The sequence below is a fragment of the Sinocyclocheilus grahami genome, unplaced genomic scaffold (assembly GCF_001515645.1).
Source record: "Sinocyclocheilus grahami isolate Dianchi unplaced genomic scaffold, SAMN03320097.WGS_v1.1 scaffold31.1, whole genome shotgun sequence".
Lineage (NCBI taxonomy): Eukaryota > Metazoa > Chordata > Actinopteri > Cypriniformes > Cyprinidae > Sinocyclocheilus > Sinocyclocheilus grahami.
Window position 1 is genome coordinate 1,839,390 of NW_015505210.1, and position 18,301 is coordinate 1,857,690.

Sequence of the window (18,301 nt, forward strand, 5' to 3'; positions counted from 1 at the left end):
TTTTTTTGGTTGGGGGGGGGGGGGGTTCATTAGATTAGATTCATCTGAATCAAGATGATTATTAAAAATCCTTAATCCAGTAAGTAATCGCACGTGATTGGTCATGGAAAAGATTGTGGAAATCTATTGGTTAAATAAGAAATGTATATCTAGGTCTGTGACATGACACTGATTTTTATACTATCAGTTAATTTATTCAAAAATGCATAAAAATTTTAAAAATGGTTTGATTTTTTTTTTATTTGCTTTTGTGTAATAAAGTCAAAAATAGCAAGGTGATGCAACTGCTACTACAGTAATAATAAAAGAATAGTATGCCAAACACCTTTTTTTTAAAAGAATTTATTCTTTAATAGATTTTTTTAAATAATTTATTCTTTAATAGATGTACGGTTCTCTTTAAAAGACTAAAAACATTTTTTTTTATAAATTACATAAATTACTTTTATTTACAGTAATAATAATATTATTATTAATAGTAATATATTAACAAAAGTGCTTCACTGCTTAAAACTATTTGAAAAATATAAAAAAATATTAATTATAACTTTTTTTACTTTGAAAATCTTTAAACTTTTTGAAAATTATTTGAAGGAGGCTTTTTTCTTCATTATGATATCTGGTATCATAATAAAGAAAAAAGCTTAATTAAAAGAATAAAAACATTTTTTTAATTACTACTACTACTACTACTAATAATGATAATAAAACCAGTAATAATAGTATTTAACAAAACTGCTTTATTACTGCTTTAGTAATTTACTCCTTAAACTATTTGAAAAATATTTAAATTATTAAATATAATTTTTACTTTGAAAAAATCTTTAAAAACATTTTGATTTAAGATCTTTTTGCAATGATTAAGATGTACTATACAACCTTATATTTTATTGACATAACATTTGACCCATTAAAAATTTTTTTTTTTTTAAATATTAAATCCATAGAAGCTGTTAGATTTATGATCATTTGTCAGTAATTACTTGTTCTAAAATTGCTGTTAATGAATGGAAAACCAAAAAAGTCTCAACTTAATTAGATTTTTTTGATCTTTTTAATGTTAATAATAATAATAAGAATTTGTTAAATGGCTATAATTACCCATTTTATCCTTTGAAATCACACAAAATATCTTTTAATATAATTATCAATATTGATATTGGTGATATTAACCTTGATCGTTCCTGGTATCTGACTGGAAAAGAGTGGTCTCAGCCCTTCTTGCAGCATCTCTGCTGGACTGGACTGACGGATGCTGTGTGTTTGTCACTGACAGGCAGCGAGCACAGCAACACATCCCGTCTTTAAAAGCTGACACGGCTGTTTCGGCAGCCTGTTTAACCTCTGAGCAGTGTCAGAGCTCTGGCAGGTTTTGTTTATGCATATAATTATTTATTTATTTCCATGTCAGAATATTTCCTAACCCATTTGATATGCAAATGAGCACTCCAATTTAACAAGTTGTGCATAGAGAATATACGCATGTGAATGCAAAAGTAGTTGATAGGTTGAGCCTGTGAGCTCCTGTGTGGAGAGATCTTGTACTTGTTATGTAACTCATGCTTAGGGATGAGGGTTTATTTTAAGAAAGCGGTGAGATAATGTTAGAAGTGTCGATCTAAGCATAGTACGATTTATTTTTTAAGGAAACGTGTGGAGTGCTGGGTTGTTTGTTATTCAGAAGTGAATTGAGAATGACTTTAAAATCTCTGTTTCTGAATTCAGAGTCAATATTGAATGTAATGCTGATATCACTTCGCCCACTGGGCCGAAAGATGGTTTCCATCTCTTCCATGCAACGTTTTGTGGAGACAGATGTTTTGTCACATCTGTCAGAGCTGTTACTTTACTCATGATTCGCACAAATTTTCTTTACTTATTGTTTGCTTTTTTCCCCCCTCAGTGCTGGCAAATTTTCGAGGAATGGTTCAGCATGGACTCCCGCTGGAGATCGGCGACACGGTGCAGATTTTGGAGAAATGTGAAGGTAGTCAATGTTGTCATTGTGTAGAGGACAGTCAACCTCTTCAGAGCTGTAGATCCTCAGTTGTGGAGACTGATTCTGTTGAATTTATTTGTTGAGATGCAGTCACTGCTTTTTTTTAGTAGATGTCTTTATAACTTTATAAAAAGATCATTGCAAAATGTAATTCTTGGTATTCTTGCATTGTTTAATTTTGGGTGTTTCTTCAACTAGAAGCAGATGCCACTGTTTTTATTAGAGTATGCTGGGCTTAACCACTGTGAGAAACCTTTTTTATTCATTTAACACTTTGAAAGATTTATTTTTTAACAAAGTTGAACCAAGTTTGAACAAAAAAGATTTTAAAAATCTCATATAATTTACTGTATTTTTCTTGCAATTATAATAGCCACTGAAGCTGGTATGGCAAAATAACCACAACAACACATTTTATAATTATTTTCATATATATAATTTATTTATTTGCTTACATATCTATGTACAGTATGTATTTTGTTTATATTAAATAGTATTTATTTAAATATATTCATTTAATATTTTATATGTAATATTGTTTATATTTCATTTTTAATATTTATTTTACTGTATAGAAATACTTTTTTAATCGATTATTTTTTCATTAGCAGATAAATGAAATAAACTCTCATAAACCACACCTTTCACACTGATGACTAGTATATTTTCTAGAATTCCACAGGGTCAAAGTGCCTATAGTTGAAGAAACACCCTCAGTGAAACCAGTTCATTTTTGCACCACATACTTAAAGCTGAAATGATTAGAAATGTTTAATACACTTTGCATTCTGCTGTTGAAAAGTGAAAGTGTGAGATTATTATAAATGCCATTTTGCAGGATGGTACAGAGGATTCATCACAAAGAATCCAAACGTAAAGGTGAGAACAATCCTGCGTCGCTTCCGTAACCATGCAAAATTTAAATGATTCCTATATTTCTGTCAGTTTTTTTTTCTGTTTATCTGTATCACCTTCCTCTGCTTTGACTCTCAGCACATTTATGTTTGTTTGTGTGTTTTACATGCAGTAATTGGCTCATTAAATAACTTTCTGTTGTCTCTCCCAGGGAATATTCCCAAGCTCCTATATTCACCTCAAGAATGCCCTCGTCAAGAACAAAGGGTACGAGTCCATGAAAACAAAAAATTTGCTGTATATATTTATGTATAAATAAAAATATATCTGAGACAATAAAGCCACACTTAAAAATGTAAATCTAAAATATTATTGCTTTAGATAATGGATAACATATCAATCCAAGTGGCATTTATTTTAAAGAAAGACAGTTTTGAATCTGTTAAAGTAAGGTATAATAGGTTTGATCCCAGGGACTGGTAACCCATGAATGGATGGCTAATGAAATCTCACCTTTGACCTGCCACCAGTGCCCTTGAGAAGAACACTGAACTGCTACTAGAGGCCATCCTTGTGCTTCAGATAAAATGCATTTGCACATCTGCTCTATTGAAGTGACAGGAGCCTTCACTAGCCCACAAGCCTTCGCAAGTGTATTTGCAGACATGTCCTCATGAGTCAGTGTTACTCCTCAGGGTCATGCGAGGTCACTGCTCTCCATCCTGGACTCGTTCAGATGTGTGACTGTGTGTTTGTGTGTCTTGCCCTGCAGGCAGTTTGAGACGGTCATTCCCACCGAGGACTCGGTCATTACAGAGATAACTATGACCTTGAGAGACTGGGGCACCATGTGGAAGCAGCTCTACATGGTAAATATCACTCTTTGTGTTGCACTGAACAAATGCAGTTGATTTAACTGTGGAAATATTTCATTTGTAAGTTCATATTTTTTTTATATTAGTCTTGACAGTGATAAGTGAATTAATCGGAAATAAATATTTTTACATTCCAAGCTCATGGAAAACCTGGGAATATGATGGAATTTTTAAATTGTGTTCTCCAGGCCTGAAAAAATAATGGAATTTTTTATTTTTTTAACAAAAAGAAACATTTAAGTTAAAAATTGTCCAGGAACCCTGCATTTTCCAAAACTGCATTTTGCATTATTTCCTAAAAATAAATAAATAAATAAATAAATATTACTGCGTAAAAGTTTGGGGTCAGAACAATTAAAAAAAAAAGAAATTAATACTTTTATTTTGCAAGGAGGCATTAGATTGATCAAAATTACAGTAAAAACATTTATAATGTTACCAAACATTTGAAATATTTGAAATGTTATTTTGAACTTTCTTTTTATCAAAGAATTCTGAAAAAAATTGATTGATTGATAGATAGATGGATGGATGGATGGATCGATAGAATACTGCATATTATAAGAATTATAGTTCTAAAAAATAAAGTAAAATTATTTATATATGCATACATATATAAACAGTATATTTTATATTTATATAGATAGGTAGATTGATATAGATGTATTATAAGCTATATAAATTAGAAGGAAATCATACTAGATAAATGTGAAATAAAAGATGTAAATATATATATATAAATATAAAATACAATATATAAAATTATATATTAATTAGATTATTAATTTAATTATTATCAATAAAAAAAATATCTATCTATATATATATATATATATATATATATTTTTTTTTTTTATATATATACAAAATGTTTTTTTCAGGCATCTGGACAGTAATATGGTTTAATTTACCCAAAAATTAAAAAAACAAAAATTTTCAGTTTTATTCTTTTAGTGCTTGGTAAGTATTAATTAATAAGATGTAGTTTGAAAACGGTTTCTACCCAAACTGTTTCAACTAGAGTTTTTTTTAAGAGCTAATTTAATTAAAAAATATAAACATACTTTCTCTGTCACCCACTCGTGTTCTTTCTGTCTCTCTCAGAGAAATGAAGGGGATCTTTTTCACAGACTGTGGCACGTGATGAATGAGATATTGGAGCTGCGGCAGCAGGTTCTGGTGGGCCACCTCACTCACGACCGCTTGAGTGACATCAAACAGCACATCACGGCACGGCTGGACTGGGGAAACGAGTGAGTTATACAGTTACATACACCAAAAATAAAAATACTGTCATTGTTGTGATGGTACTGGTATCGACTACTGCAATTTTGGGTTCTTGTGAAATCATTCAGTTTGATTCATTTATGCCATTAGAGTTGGGCTTTCCTGTCTTTGCCACATTGTGTTTTTTTTTTGAGTGATTTCACATGTATTGTGCAGTACACATAAAAACAGTGGGTGGAACGCGGTGGTGGGGATGGTGATGATGAACTGCCGGCAAATGCTGGCCAATCTGTCAGCCATGTGTTTGAATGCTTATATGTGGTTTTTCTCTAAAAAAAAAAGTCACAGATGGTAGTAACGAGTGGGACGTGTTACGTATGGATTTTTTGTGTCTTTCAGTACATAGCATTTTTTGGAGGCTTTACAATGAAATGGATTATTCACACATTAGATTCATGCTTTGTGAAGGTTACTGCAGATTGTTCTCTGAAAATTACTTGGGTTTTTATTGTATATAGGAACCTATGATTTCTGCAATGTGGAAAATGTGGACCGAATCATGGAATCCAGTCATAATGATGGAATTTACTGTATAAAGCGGAATGTCACAGAATTTGGCAAAATTTGGATGAATAAAACAAAAGTAGAGGTGATATTTATGTGATATTTTAAGGAATATCACACAAAATCCTACAATTTTACGTCCATGTTTTGATTTAAAACCTCTGTTGTGCAGCACTTTATTTGCCAAAAATGAAAGAAATAAAAAATTAAAGAAATTGTTCCAATTTCATTGATAATATTTTATAAGAATAATTAAACTGTTAAAGTCTTTTGATAATACATTTATATATTTGCATATTGTGCATGTTAAATTAAACCGGGCAACACAGAATTTCTGAAAAAATAAAACATTTCATTAACTATCATTTGTTACATTTTTAATAAATTATTACATTGTTGAAGTTTTATGAATTCAGTTGATTAGACATAGAATAAAATTTAATAAAACCATTAAAACAGAATAAAACAAAAATTAAAACCGAAAACATGGAATTTGGGGAAAAAATTAAAATTTCATAGGGCCCGATGTTTATAACAACCAAGACAAAAACTGTGATAAAAAAAAACAATTAAATAATTTGTAAAAATAAAATAATGACAGCAAAATAAACAAAAATCTGTGGTTATGGCACATTTAAGGGGGTTTTCCAATAAGGATGTGTTTAATTGCAATTAATTAGATACATTTAATTTAATATAATGTAATTTAATTATTAATTACAAATAGGGTTTTCACAATACATTACATATTTTTTATACATTTATTATTTATATATAATAATGTATTATATATACAGTGGTGTGAAAAAGTGTTGGCCCCCTTCCTGGTCACCATTTGTGAATAATGGCTCTCACTGTGGTTCGCTGGAGTCCCAAAGTTTTAGAAATGGCTTTATAACCTTTTCCAGACTGATAGATCTCAGTTACTTTCTTTCTCATTTGTTTCTGAATTTCTTTGGATCTCGGCATGATGTCTAGCTTTTGAGGATCTTTTGGTCTACTTCACTTTGTCAGGCAGGTCCTATTTAAGAGATTTCTTGATTGCGAACAGGTGTGGCAGTAATCAGGCCTGGGTGTGGCTAGAGAAATTTAACTCAGGTGTGATAAACCACAGTTTTAACAGGGGGGCAAACACTTCTTCACACAGGGCCATGTAGTTTTGGATTTTGTTTTCCCTTAATAATAAAAACCTTCATTTAAAAACTGCATGTTGTGTTTACTTGTGTTATCTTTGACTAATATTTAAATTTGTTTGATGATCTGAAACATTAGTGTGAGACAAACATGCAAAAAAACAAGAAATCAGTAAGGGGGCCAACATTTTTCACACCACTGTATATAATAAAAAAGATCAATATTTTGTAATATTATTTAATATAAAATATATGTCTATTAAATAAAAATAAAGTGTCATTAACACATTTGTTGTTAAATCTGTAATTTTATGTTAAAATCTGAATCTGAAAATAGTGCCAAAATAAAAACAAAATGGAAAATGCAAAATTATAATAACCATAGTGAGATTTGATGTGTTTTTGTGTGTGACAGGCAGCTGGGTTTGGATTTGGTCCCCAGGAGGGACTTCAGCATGGTGGACCCTGATGAGATCAGCATCACAGAGCTGTATCGGCTGGTGGGTAGTCATACATACATTCACGCTCACGTACATGCATACACACACACATTCTCATTACCCATGAGTCACCTCACCTCCCTCCTCTGCCACCCAAATTCTTTGCTGTGTTACTATGGCAACTGCAGCTCGACCTGACGCCAAGGCTCCCTCTCGAGTGCTTCGTCCTCTGTTTTAACAAAGAGACACACACACACACTTCCAGTCGCCTGTGCATAGGGAAATGATAGTAATTAAGGACAAGAGAGAAATGCTAAATGGCGCATTAACAGGCTGTTTGCAAACTGCAGAGACACTTCACGCATGCAGTTTCCTGCCCTTATAATTTGGCATACCCGCAGCATCATTGGCACAATTAGTTCATATCTCTCAAAGCCACAACAGTGCCTGTGTACAGATCTTTCTTTGCAATATAGTATCTGTTCCAAAACCTTGTGAGCTGCCTACTGCAGACATAAGCAGCTGCCTACTAAGGAACTAACTGACATGGAACTGATATGGAATTTTATTTGATTTTATTTAGCTAATTAATTAAATATTTTATTTTATAGTTTGTTGTTTTATTTGATTTTGATATTTTTTATTTTATTAATCATTTTTATTTACTATTTATTTTTATACTTAAAATAAATATTAATTAATTATTTATTATTTTAAATACATTACTGCTGTTTTGTAACTATACTTCTCATTATTAAATATACATAGCGCACACATTTTTTAAAATTTGATTTGATTATTTTATGTATTTATTTTGATAATTTTTGATAGTATAAATAAAAATATTTTAGAATATATATTGTATATTTAATTTAAATACTGTTGTTTTATAACTATACATCTCAGTATTAAATATGCATAGCACAAACAAATTTGGGATAAAATAGTCAGGAAGTTATAAAATAGTCATAAAATAAAATAGTTGTAAATTTTTATTTTTATTTACTTTATTATTAATTTTTAAATTATTTTTTACAGTACTGAATGAATAATAGTATGTGTGTGTGTGTGTGTGTGTGTGTTTAAATCATAGATCATTGCATTATGGAATTGCATTCTCTGCAAAGGAAACATACAATTCTGCATTAGAATTCGGTCAGAACAAAAGTATCTTAGTAGGCTGCATTATTAAGTTAAGCTTTTGTATCAGGAGAGCACCTGTAATGTCTTAAAATGTTGCCTAGCTCACTACGTTTTTGAACGAGAGCTAGTGAGACAATATCAATATAGTCTGAATTCACCAAATTCTCTGTCTTTTTCTCTCACGGCTGCAGGCCTGACCACACGTGTCCCAGTTTCCACTGGTCCATGGGTGGGCAGAGGTGTGGGGGTAGGGGTTAAAGGAGGAAGGAAAGAAACAAAAGAGAACAAGATGTGGGTGTGGATGTACTAGACTAGAGAGAGCATTTAAAGAGAGGATAGTGGGAAGTGAGGGCGCAAGCGAAAAAAAATGCCAATGTGGCGTCCCCAGGGTTAAGTTACTTTTTGAAGGATCTTTCTTTTCAGAAGAACACAGGATAGGTCTAAAGCTTAAAGATGAAACCACAGTACTGGGCACAGTTTTAATGATCTGTTATTACATTATTTAATGTAATAATGTACTAAAAGTTATTATAATTTGATGTGGTTGATAGCAAAGAAATACATAGGTTGTTTTTGAACAACAGACAAAATCAATTAAAACTCATTCAGGATTCAGATTTGTGAGATGTTTTACAGGTTACTGAATACAAATGTCTTACACAAAACCTATAAAGCATAAAAATATGCCACATAAAAGTGGAAATACCCAGAAAATGTGCTATAAGTGTCTGTGCTGCTATTTCACCGCACAAGTTACATAAAGCTTTGGTTTTACTTGCTACATTCAATAGAAATGATGCATTTCAGCAGTATTGCATGAGTTTTAGCTATGTATTTTTAAACAAAGATACAGTATGTGCTGCTGTAGTGGTGGTTAGATGGGGTGCTGTTAGATAGTTTATGAAAATTTTGAGTGATCTTGTTGTTGTAAATGCCTTTGTCATTACAGTGATTAAGGATTATATTTTGGGTTGTTTTGAATAGATGGAGAGACGTCATCGTAGACGCGAGGCTCCCCCGCAGGCCAGTATGCACCACCTGTTCCTTCAGATGAAGAGCATGATGAGTTCAAACCTGGGGGAGGAGCTGGAAGTATTCTACTCTGTCTATGACAGCAGGGAAATGCGACCAATCAGGTGCCATCTCTGACCCTAGACACCCAATCTCAAGTCTTAAATTGACTGAAGTATGATTAAATCACACAAAAATGAAAAATCTGTCATTATTTAATCATTCTCATGTCGTTTAAACCTGCATGACGTTCTTTCTTCTGTAGAACACAAAGCTATTTTGAAAAACGTCTTCCATGCAATGAAAACCAGTGGGGTCTAATGTTGTCTTGTTCTCATTGTTTGAATATCTTCTTGCATACTTAAATACATTGTTGTTAAACATTTGATTTGGTAATCAATAAGGTTAAAAGTTTGAATGCAATAAAAGGCTGTCATGTTGATTACTCACTAAGTTGTCCGTCAGATCCGACAATAAAAATCCACAAAAAACTTGTGCATCGATTCAGTCTGACCACGATTTCATTAATTATGAATCACTATATTCCTTCTAGCTGTCTAAAAGATGTCTCCAACCCCAACCAGTCATCCGTCAGTGCATTTACCTTGAGTATATATGTATGACGGTATCAGACTATTACGCTGATTGCGGCACTACTGGGAACTAATATCTGAAATTCAATTCGGCTGTGATGTCAATGCATATATTTACAGCTCTCCATCCTACATACATCAGCCTGAGGGATGTTTTAGCTTCACATCCATGATGGAACTACGGCCTTGATGTGTTTGTTGAATTTTTCATTGGTTTCTGTCTCTTTTTCTCTCCCTCCTTCTCTCTCGCCGCTCATGTTAGGGGGTGTGCTGTTCAGGCACCCCTCCTCGTTGTAAATTATTCAGAACGAGTGATGCCCCAGGGCACTTAGTGAAAGTGAAGGCGAATCGAGGAGATACCGAGCCTCAATGGGCCTCTCCTTGTAATTACCTAGCTCTAGTGTCGGAGGAGATGCACTAACACATGCAGTTGCGAACACACACATACACACTCATGCTCACACCGGTCTTACTGTGTTTCCTTATGGTTCATGGCATGTCTTTGATGAACTTGACCATCTCTCTCTCTCTTTCTGTCTGTGCAGTGAGAGGTTCTTTGTGCGCCTCAATAAGCAAGGGCTACCAAAGTCTCCAGAGAAGACTGAGAGGCAGTGTACACTCTTTGTTGTAAGTATGGACCTTTTCAGGGTGCACCAAGGGCGTGTCCTTGGTCCTTTTTGCTTGCCTTGGCATTGAATGAATCTGGTGCTGTTGTTGATAAATAGTTTCCCGAGTGAAACACGTATCTTTGACTGAAAATTAGTTTTGATAATGTTTTAAAATTTTTGCATTTAAAAGTGAACAAAAATGTTTTAGTTTTTTTGTAAATCTGAGCAGGAATTTTTGAAGAATATAAAATAACACAATTTTAGATGTTCGTTTTCTCAACAGTTAGCATTTGTAAATATCTAGAGTAGGACTGTCAGTCGATTTAGAACTGTAATAAAATTAATTCTATGAAATGTGGAGTTATTAAACACATTAATTTAAATTAATCACATGTATCACTATTTGCGGTGAAAAGCCCCAAAATTTAGATAACTTAAGGAATTTCATTTTTGTGGCAGACAAGTAGATCATTGAAAAAAAATGGCTTTGGAAGTCAAAATATTGTTTTGTCTCATTGTTTATCAGGATTTTAAGAAATCCTTTGTTTTGTTTTTTGTTTGTTAGTTCTTTTTTTTTGTTCTTTTGTTGTTTGTTAGTTCATTTGTTTTTTGTTTTGTTAGTTCTTTCATTTTTTGTTTTTCTAGTTGTTGTTTTTTTTTTTTTTTGCTAGTTCTTTTTATTTTATTATTATTTTGTTGCATTTTATTGGATTGCATTGTTTTTGTTTATTTAATGGCAATAAATGATTGTCAAATTGACATTTTTATTTGATCTTTTAAATAGTAACTTTTAAACAGCGTAGGTTTAGAGAAATGTTTGGTGCATGGAATCTAGTAAATATTGCTCAATAAAAAATGTGTCTTTTTTTAAGGATTTGGGAAGTAGCGATCTTCGCAAAGATGTGTATGTTGTAGCTCATATTTTTAGAATAGGTAAGAGCTGTTGGATGCACATCAATTTTCTCGCCGTGTGACCTGTCATAACGCCTTAGTGACCCTGTCATAGGTGTCATATGGAATTCACAACTTGATAGTGCACTGCTTGATAGTGCTTTAATTCACAGATTATGTCAAATGTATTAGTCAATAGTTGTGGCAGCATTATAAGGGCTGAATGACAGGCCACTTCAAGTCAGTTGTGACCAAGATATGGTGTCTTTGTCTGTAAACGTCACCTTTGTGTCTTTGTAGCTACATGCATGACCTGCACCGGTACAGATTCTGTGATGTTACAGTATAGATTAATGCTCATTTGCATGTATGTAATTCATGTCACTGTGGATTGGGAAGTGTTCGTTGTGTAACAGTTGTTGGTATGTATATTTTGTATTTCAAGCATCATTATAAAGACATAAGTGTTAATCATTCTGCCATAAGAGCTACATAAAACTGACAAGTCAGCTAGAGTTTAAGACACGGCTGTAATACTTGTGTCATATGATGCATTATGTCAAGCTTGTGACTGTGCTATGTGTTCTTTGAGGCAGAATAAAAAAATTTGTGTTACATCTTTTTGTATTATCATATGTTTTTATTCTCATAAAAGCAGTGTGTGTGAGCCTCAACTTGTGTGTGCGCAGGGCGAATGGTCGCAGGTGAGAAGAAGAGCGTGAGTAACACGCAGTACAAGCGTCCGTACGGTTGTGCCGTGATTAGCGTGGCTGACCTGTTAACAGCTGACTTCAAGGACGATCATTTGCTGAAGATCTACTCGTGAGTATCGCCCCCTATCTTTTTTGGAGTGACTTTATAAAGCTAATTAATGTACAATACATTTTTTATTATAACTAGGACTGGGTGATACAGCAATTATTTATGTTTTTTTTAAATATATTTTTCACCTTATTGATGATATATATAGTGTATATTTGAAATGTTTAAAATATTAAAGGCTTAAAATGTTTTTTTTTCATTTAATATAATTCATTATCTAGAACAAATCACTTTCATAGGCAGTTACATTCAAAATGTTTAATCCAAGAACTAAAATACAGTAAAACATTTTATCTACATATATTTTTATTCATATCTTTAATTCATTGACATGTATTCTTTCAGAACCTCGAAGTTTGAATTTATTACAAATGTAATTCATTCAATGTATTGAGCTCACCATTTCTAACTAATTTACAACTAGGGCTCAGACAGAATTAATGAAACAAATTGCTGCACCAATTCATATTTTATTCATACTGTAAAATATGACTTTTTTATTTTATTGAATTAATTAATTAATTATTAATAATACATTTATTTCTTTTTTCTTATTTCTTATTTTGTTTTGTTTTAATTATTTTATTTTTTTATTTGAATTGAAAGTTTAATTTATTAGCTTAACTGATTCAATTCATGACTTACCTAATTTTTACCAAGATGGTTCTCGATTCGTTTCCATTTTTTGTTTTCATGTTTGATGTGAAATGGCTTTAATTCTGTTTTTGCTACTCAAGTTTAAATCACAGACAATGTTAAAACCTTAATCTCATATTTACAAGTTGCAAGACAAGGAAGGACTATGAAAAAAGTGCATTATAATTATTACTGTATTCACAGTTTTCCTTCATTTCATATTACCAAGAAAATAATCATAAATACTTTGTGATTGTGATGATGTTCAAATATATCACACAGCCCTAGTTCTAACTGATTGAAATATATAGCAATCTTATGGCGTATTATGTTTACAGATGTAACGCAGAGAGCGAGTGGTACCAAATCCACGACAGTATTATCAGGAAGGTCAGCTCACGATACAGCCATATTGGCACAAATACAGGTAAGAGCCTCAATCCTGATTTAATTTAGCTTGTCTTCTTAAAGGGATAGTTCAACAAAAAAATGTAAATACTATAAGTAGGAACAAAATACAGTATGACCTTGTTTCTTTCTTTCAACAAAAGGAGAAATTGCAGTCCGTTCCTCACATAGTTTTCGTACAACTTAAGAAGGCTTAGTCAATAATGCACATAATTTCCATTTTTAGGTGCAGTTTCCCTTTAAAGAACATTTTGTCTGTCATAGCAACAGTGTTCTTCTGAAAACGTCAAACCCAGTGATTTATTTATTTGAAGTATTCAAATCGTACCAAGTCATGCTGCAGAATTTCTTTTCTTCATGCTCTTTAGATATAAATAGCCGAACTCTTTACAGAGAAATGCCGGGGTCTCTCCTAGCAACAGGTTCTGAGCAGCAGAAGAAGCCTGCAGTCAAAGTATACGCCAGTTTTTTATTCAACAGAGAGACCGAGCAGAGCTGTTATTCAGGCGCTTTTGTTTTTATGACATCTACATGACTCAAAAAGAGGCATGGCCACTTTTCAAGAAGACCTTTGAACCAATCATATTTTAGGGTTGAACATTTGTCATAATAGAATGTATGTTAATAGCTACTTATTATCATTTATTTTAAAAGTGGTGGTGTCTTTTATTTGCAGTGGATTAAAGGTGAAGTGTGTAATTCCTGTGCGCCAAATCAGCTTGCAAGAACAACTTTTGTTATACATTTTCTTCAGAAAATGTGAACGGTGCTTATCTGTTTTGTTGTGGCTAGTTGCCAGGGCACTCCTGTGCAGTTGCTAAGGTGTTCTGAGGTTTTAAAAATCGCTAACCCGACATCCCAGGGCTATTGTGTTTTCCATTCTGGCTACCAAAATGTATCACCGCCCTGCTCCACGGGTTATCTTGAATAGTGAAATGAAATCCCTTCCTTGAGGTAATTTGTTCTTTTTTTATTACTGACAGTTCACTTTTCTTTAGTAATGCTTGACCTTTATTAGTTATGCTACTAGTTTTTGCTGTGGTATTAATAAAGTACTTAAAGTGTTTTTAAATGATAATGTTTTTTTTTTTGCTCATTCAAAAAATGATCTGCTCTGTGACTCCAAACCCACAACATGATCTAAATCATGAGATTTGTGATCCGTTGGACCCCTACACTCTTGTCTTGTTATTTGGAGAAAAAAATACAGTCACTTTTAATCATGCTGATTTTGTCTGCAGTGAAATTCAGCGGATATCTTTTTTTATTCGGGCTAGTTAAATAAATTTTGGGCTATCAAAATCTGAAGAATGCCTGCCCGATGGGCATGGGATGGGAAATTTTGCGAGCCCTGTTGCTGCAGTATGTGGTGGCTACAATGTTTGTTAAGTAATTGTTTACTGGCCCAAATTAAAAACACCCTCCTCTATGAAATCTTTGATATTCTTGAGACTATTTTTATTTTATTTTATTTAGTTTTTATGTACTATATTCATATAGTATTTTTTTTTTTGTTATATTATATTTTCTATGTAATTTTTTTAATTTATGTTTTGTTTTTAGCTTTGTTTTTTTGTTTTATTTTGTTTTGTTACAATATTTTTATTTACGAGCCAAATGCTTTGTTTTGTTTTGGTTTGGCTTGTTTTGGCTTGTTTTATGCTTTGCTTGCCTTGGCTTTGTTTCATTCTTTTATTTGTTTTTTTTCTTTGTTTTGTTCTGCTTGGCTTTGTTTTGTTGCTTTATTTGTTTTGTTTTGTTTGTGACAATCTTGAATTTATATTGAAGTCTGGTCTAGTTTTAGGTCTACAGACTCTTTTTTGAAGAATCCATGCAATGGCTTACTTATAGATGTCTCGGTACATTTGAATGGGATAGGAATTACAAACAACTTTAAACACAGAAGCCAAAAACACAGACTTGTAATTCATTCAGCTAGATCAAAAAGAACCTGATCTCAATCATCCAGTCATCTGCAGTAATTCAGTTACACTAAATTAATGTCTTTTTAACTGATGACCATTAGTAGCTATTTATCAGTCACACTCATCAGCTATCAGTGTGGACTAGAATGCCATATCGATCGTGTGCACAGAGAGCAGTTGACCCTTTTCATGACATTTTTGTCACTCGAGATGTTTGAAATCGCCAGCTCTTATTGCTAATCGCTTGGATAAAAGCCAAATTACTGTTATCGATTTTGTTGCTGAGTTAAAAAAATTAACCGAAATATATGAACAGCAATGTTTGTTTTAGGTTTAAAAAGGCAAACAGATGAAAAACGAAGTAGGGGTCTCTGATTGCATGGTGTTGTGTTGTTGATGCCATGTTTTGTGGAGGTGGTGGAGTAGTAGTTATATAATCTTGGTGTGCATCATCTTGCAAGTGGTATCAAAATGAATGGACTGCTGGTGATTTCACTCGTGTGGGCAGCTTACTCTGAATACATTATGAAACCATAATGAAGCCATGGTTTTATAGATGCTTTCAGAGCTTATAAATCCATCAAACCTCATCTATGCAACCCAAAACTGAAATATTTCCCAGAATTCACCTGCAATGTCTGTTGTTTGTGAAGTATGAGACAGTTTTCCTGCCGAATGAAAGAGTCAAAGACCCTGAGGAAGACATCGGAGGCTTAAAGGGTTAGTTCACCCCAAAATGAAAATTCTGTCATTATTTACTCACCCTCGTGTTGTTCCAAACCCGTAAGACCTTCGTTCATCTTCGGAACACAATTTAAGATATTTTTGATTAAATCTGAGGGCTCTCTGACCCTCCCATAGACAGCAAGGTAACTACCGCGTTAACGGTCCAGAAAAGTACCAAGATGATTGACAAAGTAGTTCGTGTGACATCAGTGTTTCAACTGTAATGTTGCGAAGCTACGAGAATAAATTATTGCGCGAAGAAAACAAAAATAACAACTTTATTCCACATTTTCGTCTTCTGCGTCACTTGTGGACTCGCGTTCATGACAGTACCATGACGCGAGCGTGTGGCGGCGCTGACCCAGATCCGGTGTAATGACGTCATCACGCCGGAACTGGGTCAGCGCCGGCGCCGCCACACGCTTGGGTCATGGTACTCTCGTGAACGCGAGTCCACAAGTGGAAAATGTGGAATAAAGTCGTTATTTTAGTTTTCTTTGCGCAAAAAAGTATTCTCGTAGCTTCGTAACTTTACAGTTGAACCACTGATGTCACACGGACTACTTTGTCAATCATCTTGGTACTTTTCTGGACCTTGAACGCGGTAGTTACCTTGCTGTCTATGGGAGGGTCAGAGAGCCCTCAGATTTCATCAAAAATATCTTAATTTGTGTTTTGAAGATGAATGAAAGTCTTACAGGTTTGGAACAACACAAGGGTGAGTAATTAACGACAGAATTTTCATTTTTGTGTGAACTAACCCTTTAAGCATGAAGAAGAGGGCCAGATAGAAAAAAAAGCAGGAAGGAGATTATGCAGTTTCTCTCATGTCAGTCGAAACCGCAGGCTGTGTCCCTCAGCAGATGTACAGCAGGATTATACTTAAGATGAAAGTCATTTAGACGAATAAAGGAATGGGAATGGGTGAAATTTCCATCTGTAAGAACTCAACATCTTGCTGGGCTTTGTGATGAAATTGCTCGAGAAACAAAGTGTTTCTTCAAAGAGACTTGGGACTTTAAAGTGTAAATCTAGTGCACGGATGTCAGAATCATTGGCTTTCATCAGTCGCATAAATGAGGGAGGCAGAGAAATGCTTGTCATTAAGTGTGGTGGATCAAAATAAGATCTATTATTGATTCGATGACGAGATTGTGGTAACAAGCACAAATGTTACAAATGGGGCACCGGATTACCAATATTTAATTTCATAAAGAGGCAGCTGGGTCATTCCTGTCATGCAGGACCTTTTGAACTCTGTAACTTAAAAAAAATTTATGTAATTCTGTGGGTTTTTTATTATTTAGTAATTGCAACTTAAGCAGAAAATTAACACGGTGGAAATAAAACAAATTTGGCAGTTGTTTAGAGGGATTGACTGTGTCAAGTTGAAGTTAATTTTAATTTTATTTAGGGATAGTCCCACCAAAAATTTTAACTCTTGTTGTTCCTGTATGATTTGTGTGGCTGTGGAACATAAAAGAAAATATTTTGAAGAATGTTGGTAACCAAATGGTTTCCCATTGACTTTCATAGTATGGACAAAACATACTGTATGGAAATTAATGGGACCCCAAAACTATTTTATCAACATATATGGTTATCAGAATATCTTCTTTTGTGAATAATATAAATTATTCATTTATTTTTACATTTTGTACAATGTGTTAAGAAATTATTCAGTAAATTGTGAGACTGAAAACATGATGCATGTTCTTTTAAGATTATGTTCTGTTCCAGACTTGCTTTACATACAGTAACAGGAAATCCAGCTTTTTTTTGTTGGCAGACACTTGGATGTTGTCTGTTTACAGTACATATGATATGATACTGTCAGATGTTACCACAAAGGTTTATTGAAATGCATTTGTGTTTATTTTGTAGGCCTTAATGTCTCTCTCCAACTCCTGCATGGGGATATGGAACAGATTCGCAAGGATTACATGCGTCTTTTCACCCGCAACGTTTCTATTACTAAGAGGCTGGGATTCTCTGATATCATCATTCCAGGTGGGATAATCGCATTTAGTTGTCATTAGTTGTCGTTTTTACATCACCTTAATATTGAATTTATGTTTTGCATTATGTAAATTAAAGCTCTAGCTTTACGGTATCTTTTGTCATTCAATAACATCATATGATAATGTGGCCGCTCCGTGCCATTTGTTGTAATGGTTTAATCATGTCATTATGCAGTTAATTCATAGATTAGCAGTGTAAATACAGGCTTTACAGGAACAAAATACAGTTTTTATTGAGTTACCGTGAACTTTGAGATATCACAGTGTCATTTATGTCATAATATAACACAGACACATCTAATAAAGATACCATACAGGTAGTCAAATGTTGTACAAATGTACATGTTCATACATGTAAACGTACATGTTCTTGTGTTGCTCACTGTCACATAATGTACATGCATGACAAAAGAACAAAATTACT

The 18,301-nt window shown here is 33.3% G+C and overlaps 1 protein-coding gene across 1 annotated transcript in view; it reads left to right on the top strand.

Annotated features, from left to right (window-relative positions):
* Positions 1–18,301, top strand: part of LOC107575921 (dedicator of cytokinesis protein 4-like) — a 79,554-nt gene that overhangs the window by 15,397 nt on the left and 45,856 nt on the right. The window contains 12 exon segments of the mRNA XM_016262234.1: positions 1,904–1,987; positions 2,838–2,878; positions 3,066–3,121; positions 3,627–3,723; positions 4,834–4,982; positions 7,069–7,153; positions 9,221–9,372; positions 10,386–10,467; positions 11,321–11,381; positions 12,029–12,161; positions 13,136–13,224; positions 17,741–17,866. Coding sequence (XP_016117720.1) covers positions 1,904–1,987; positions 2,838–2,878; positions 3,066–3,121; positions 3,627–3,723; positions 4,834–4,982; positions 7,069–7,153; positions 9,221–9,372; positions 10,386–10,467; positions 11,321–11,381; positions 12,029–12,161; positions 13,136–13,224; positions 17,741–17,866 — 1,155 coding nt within the window.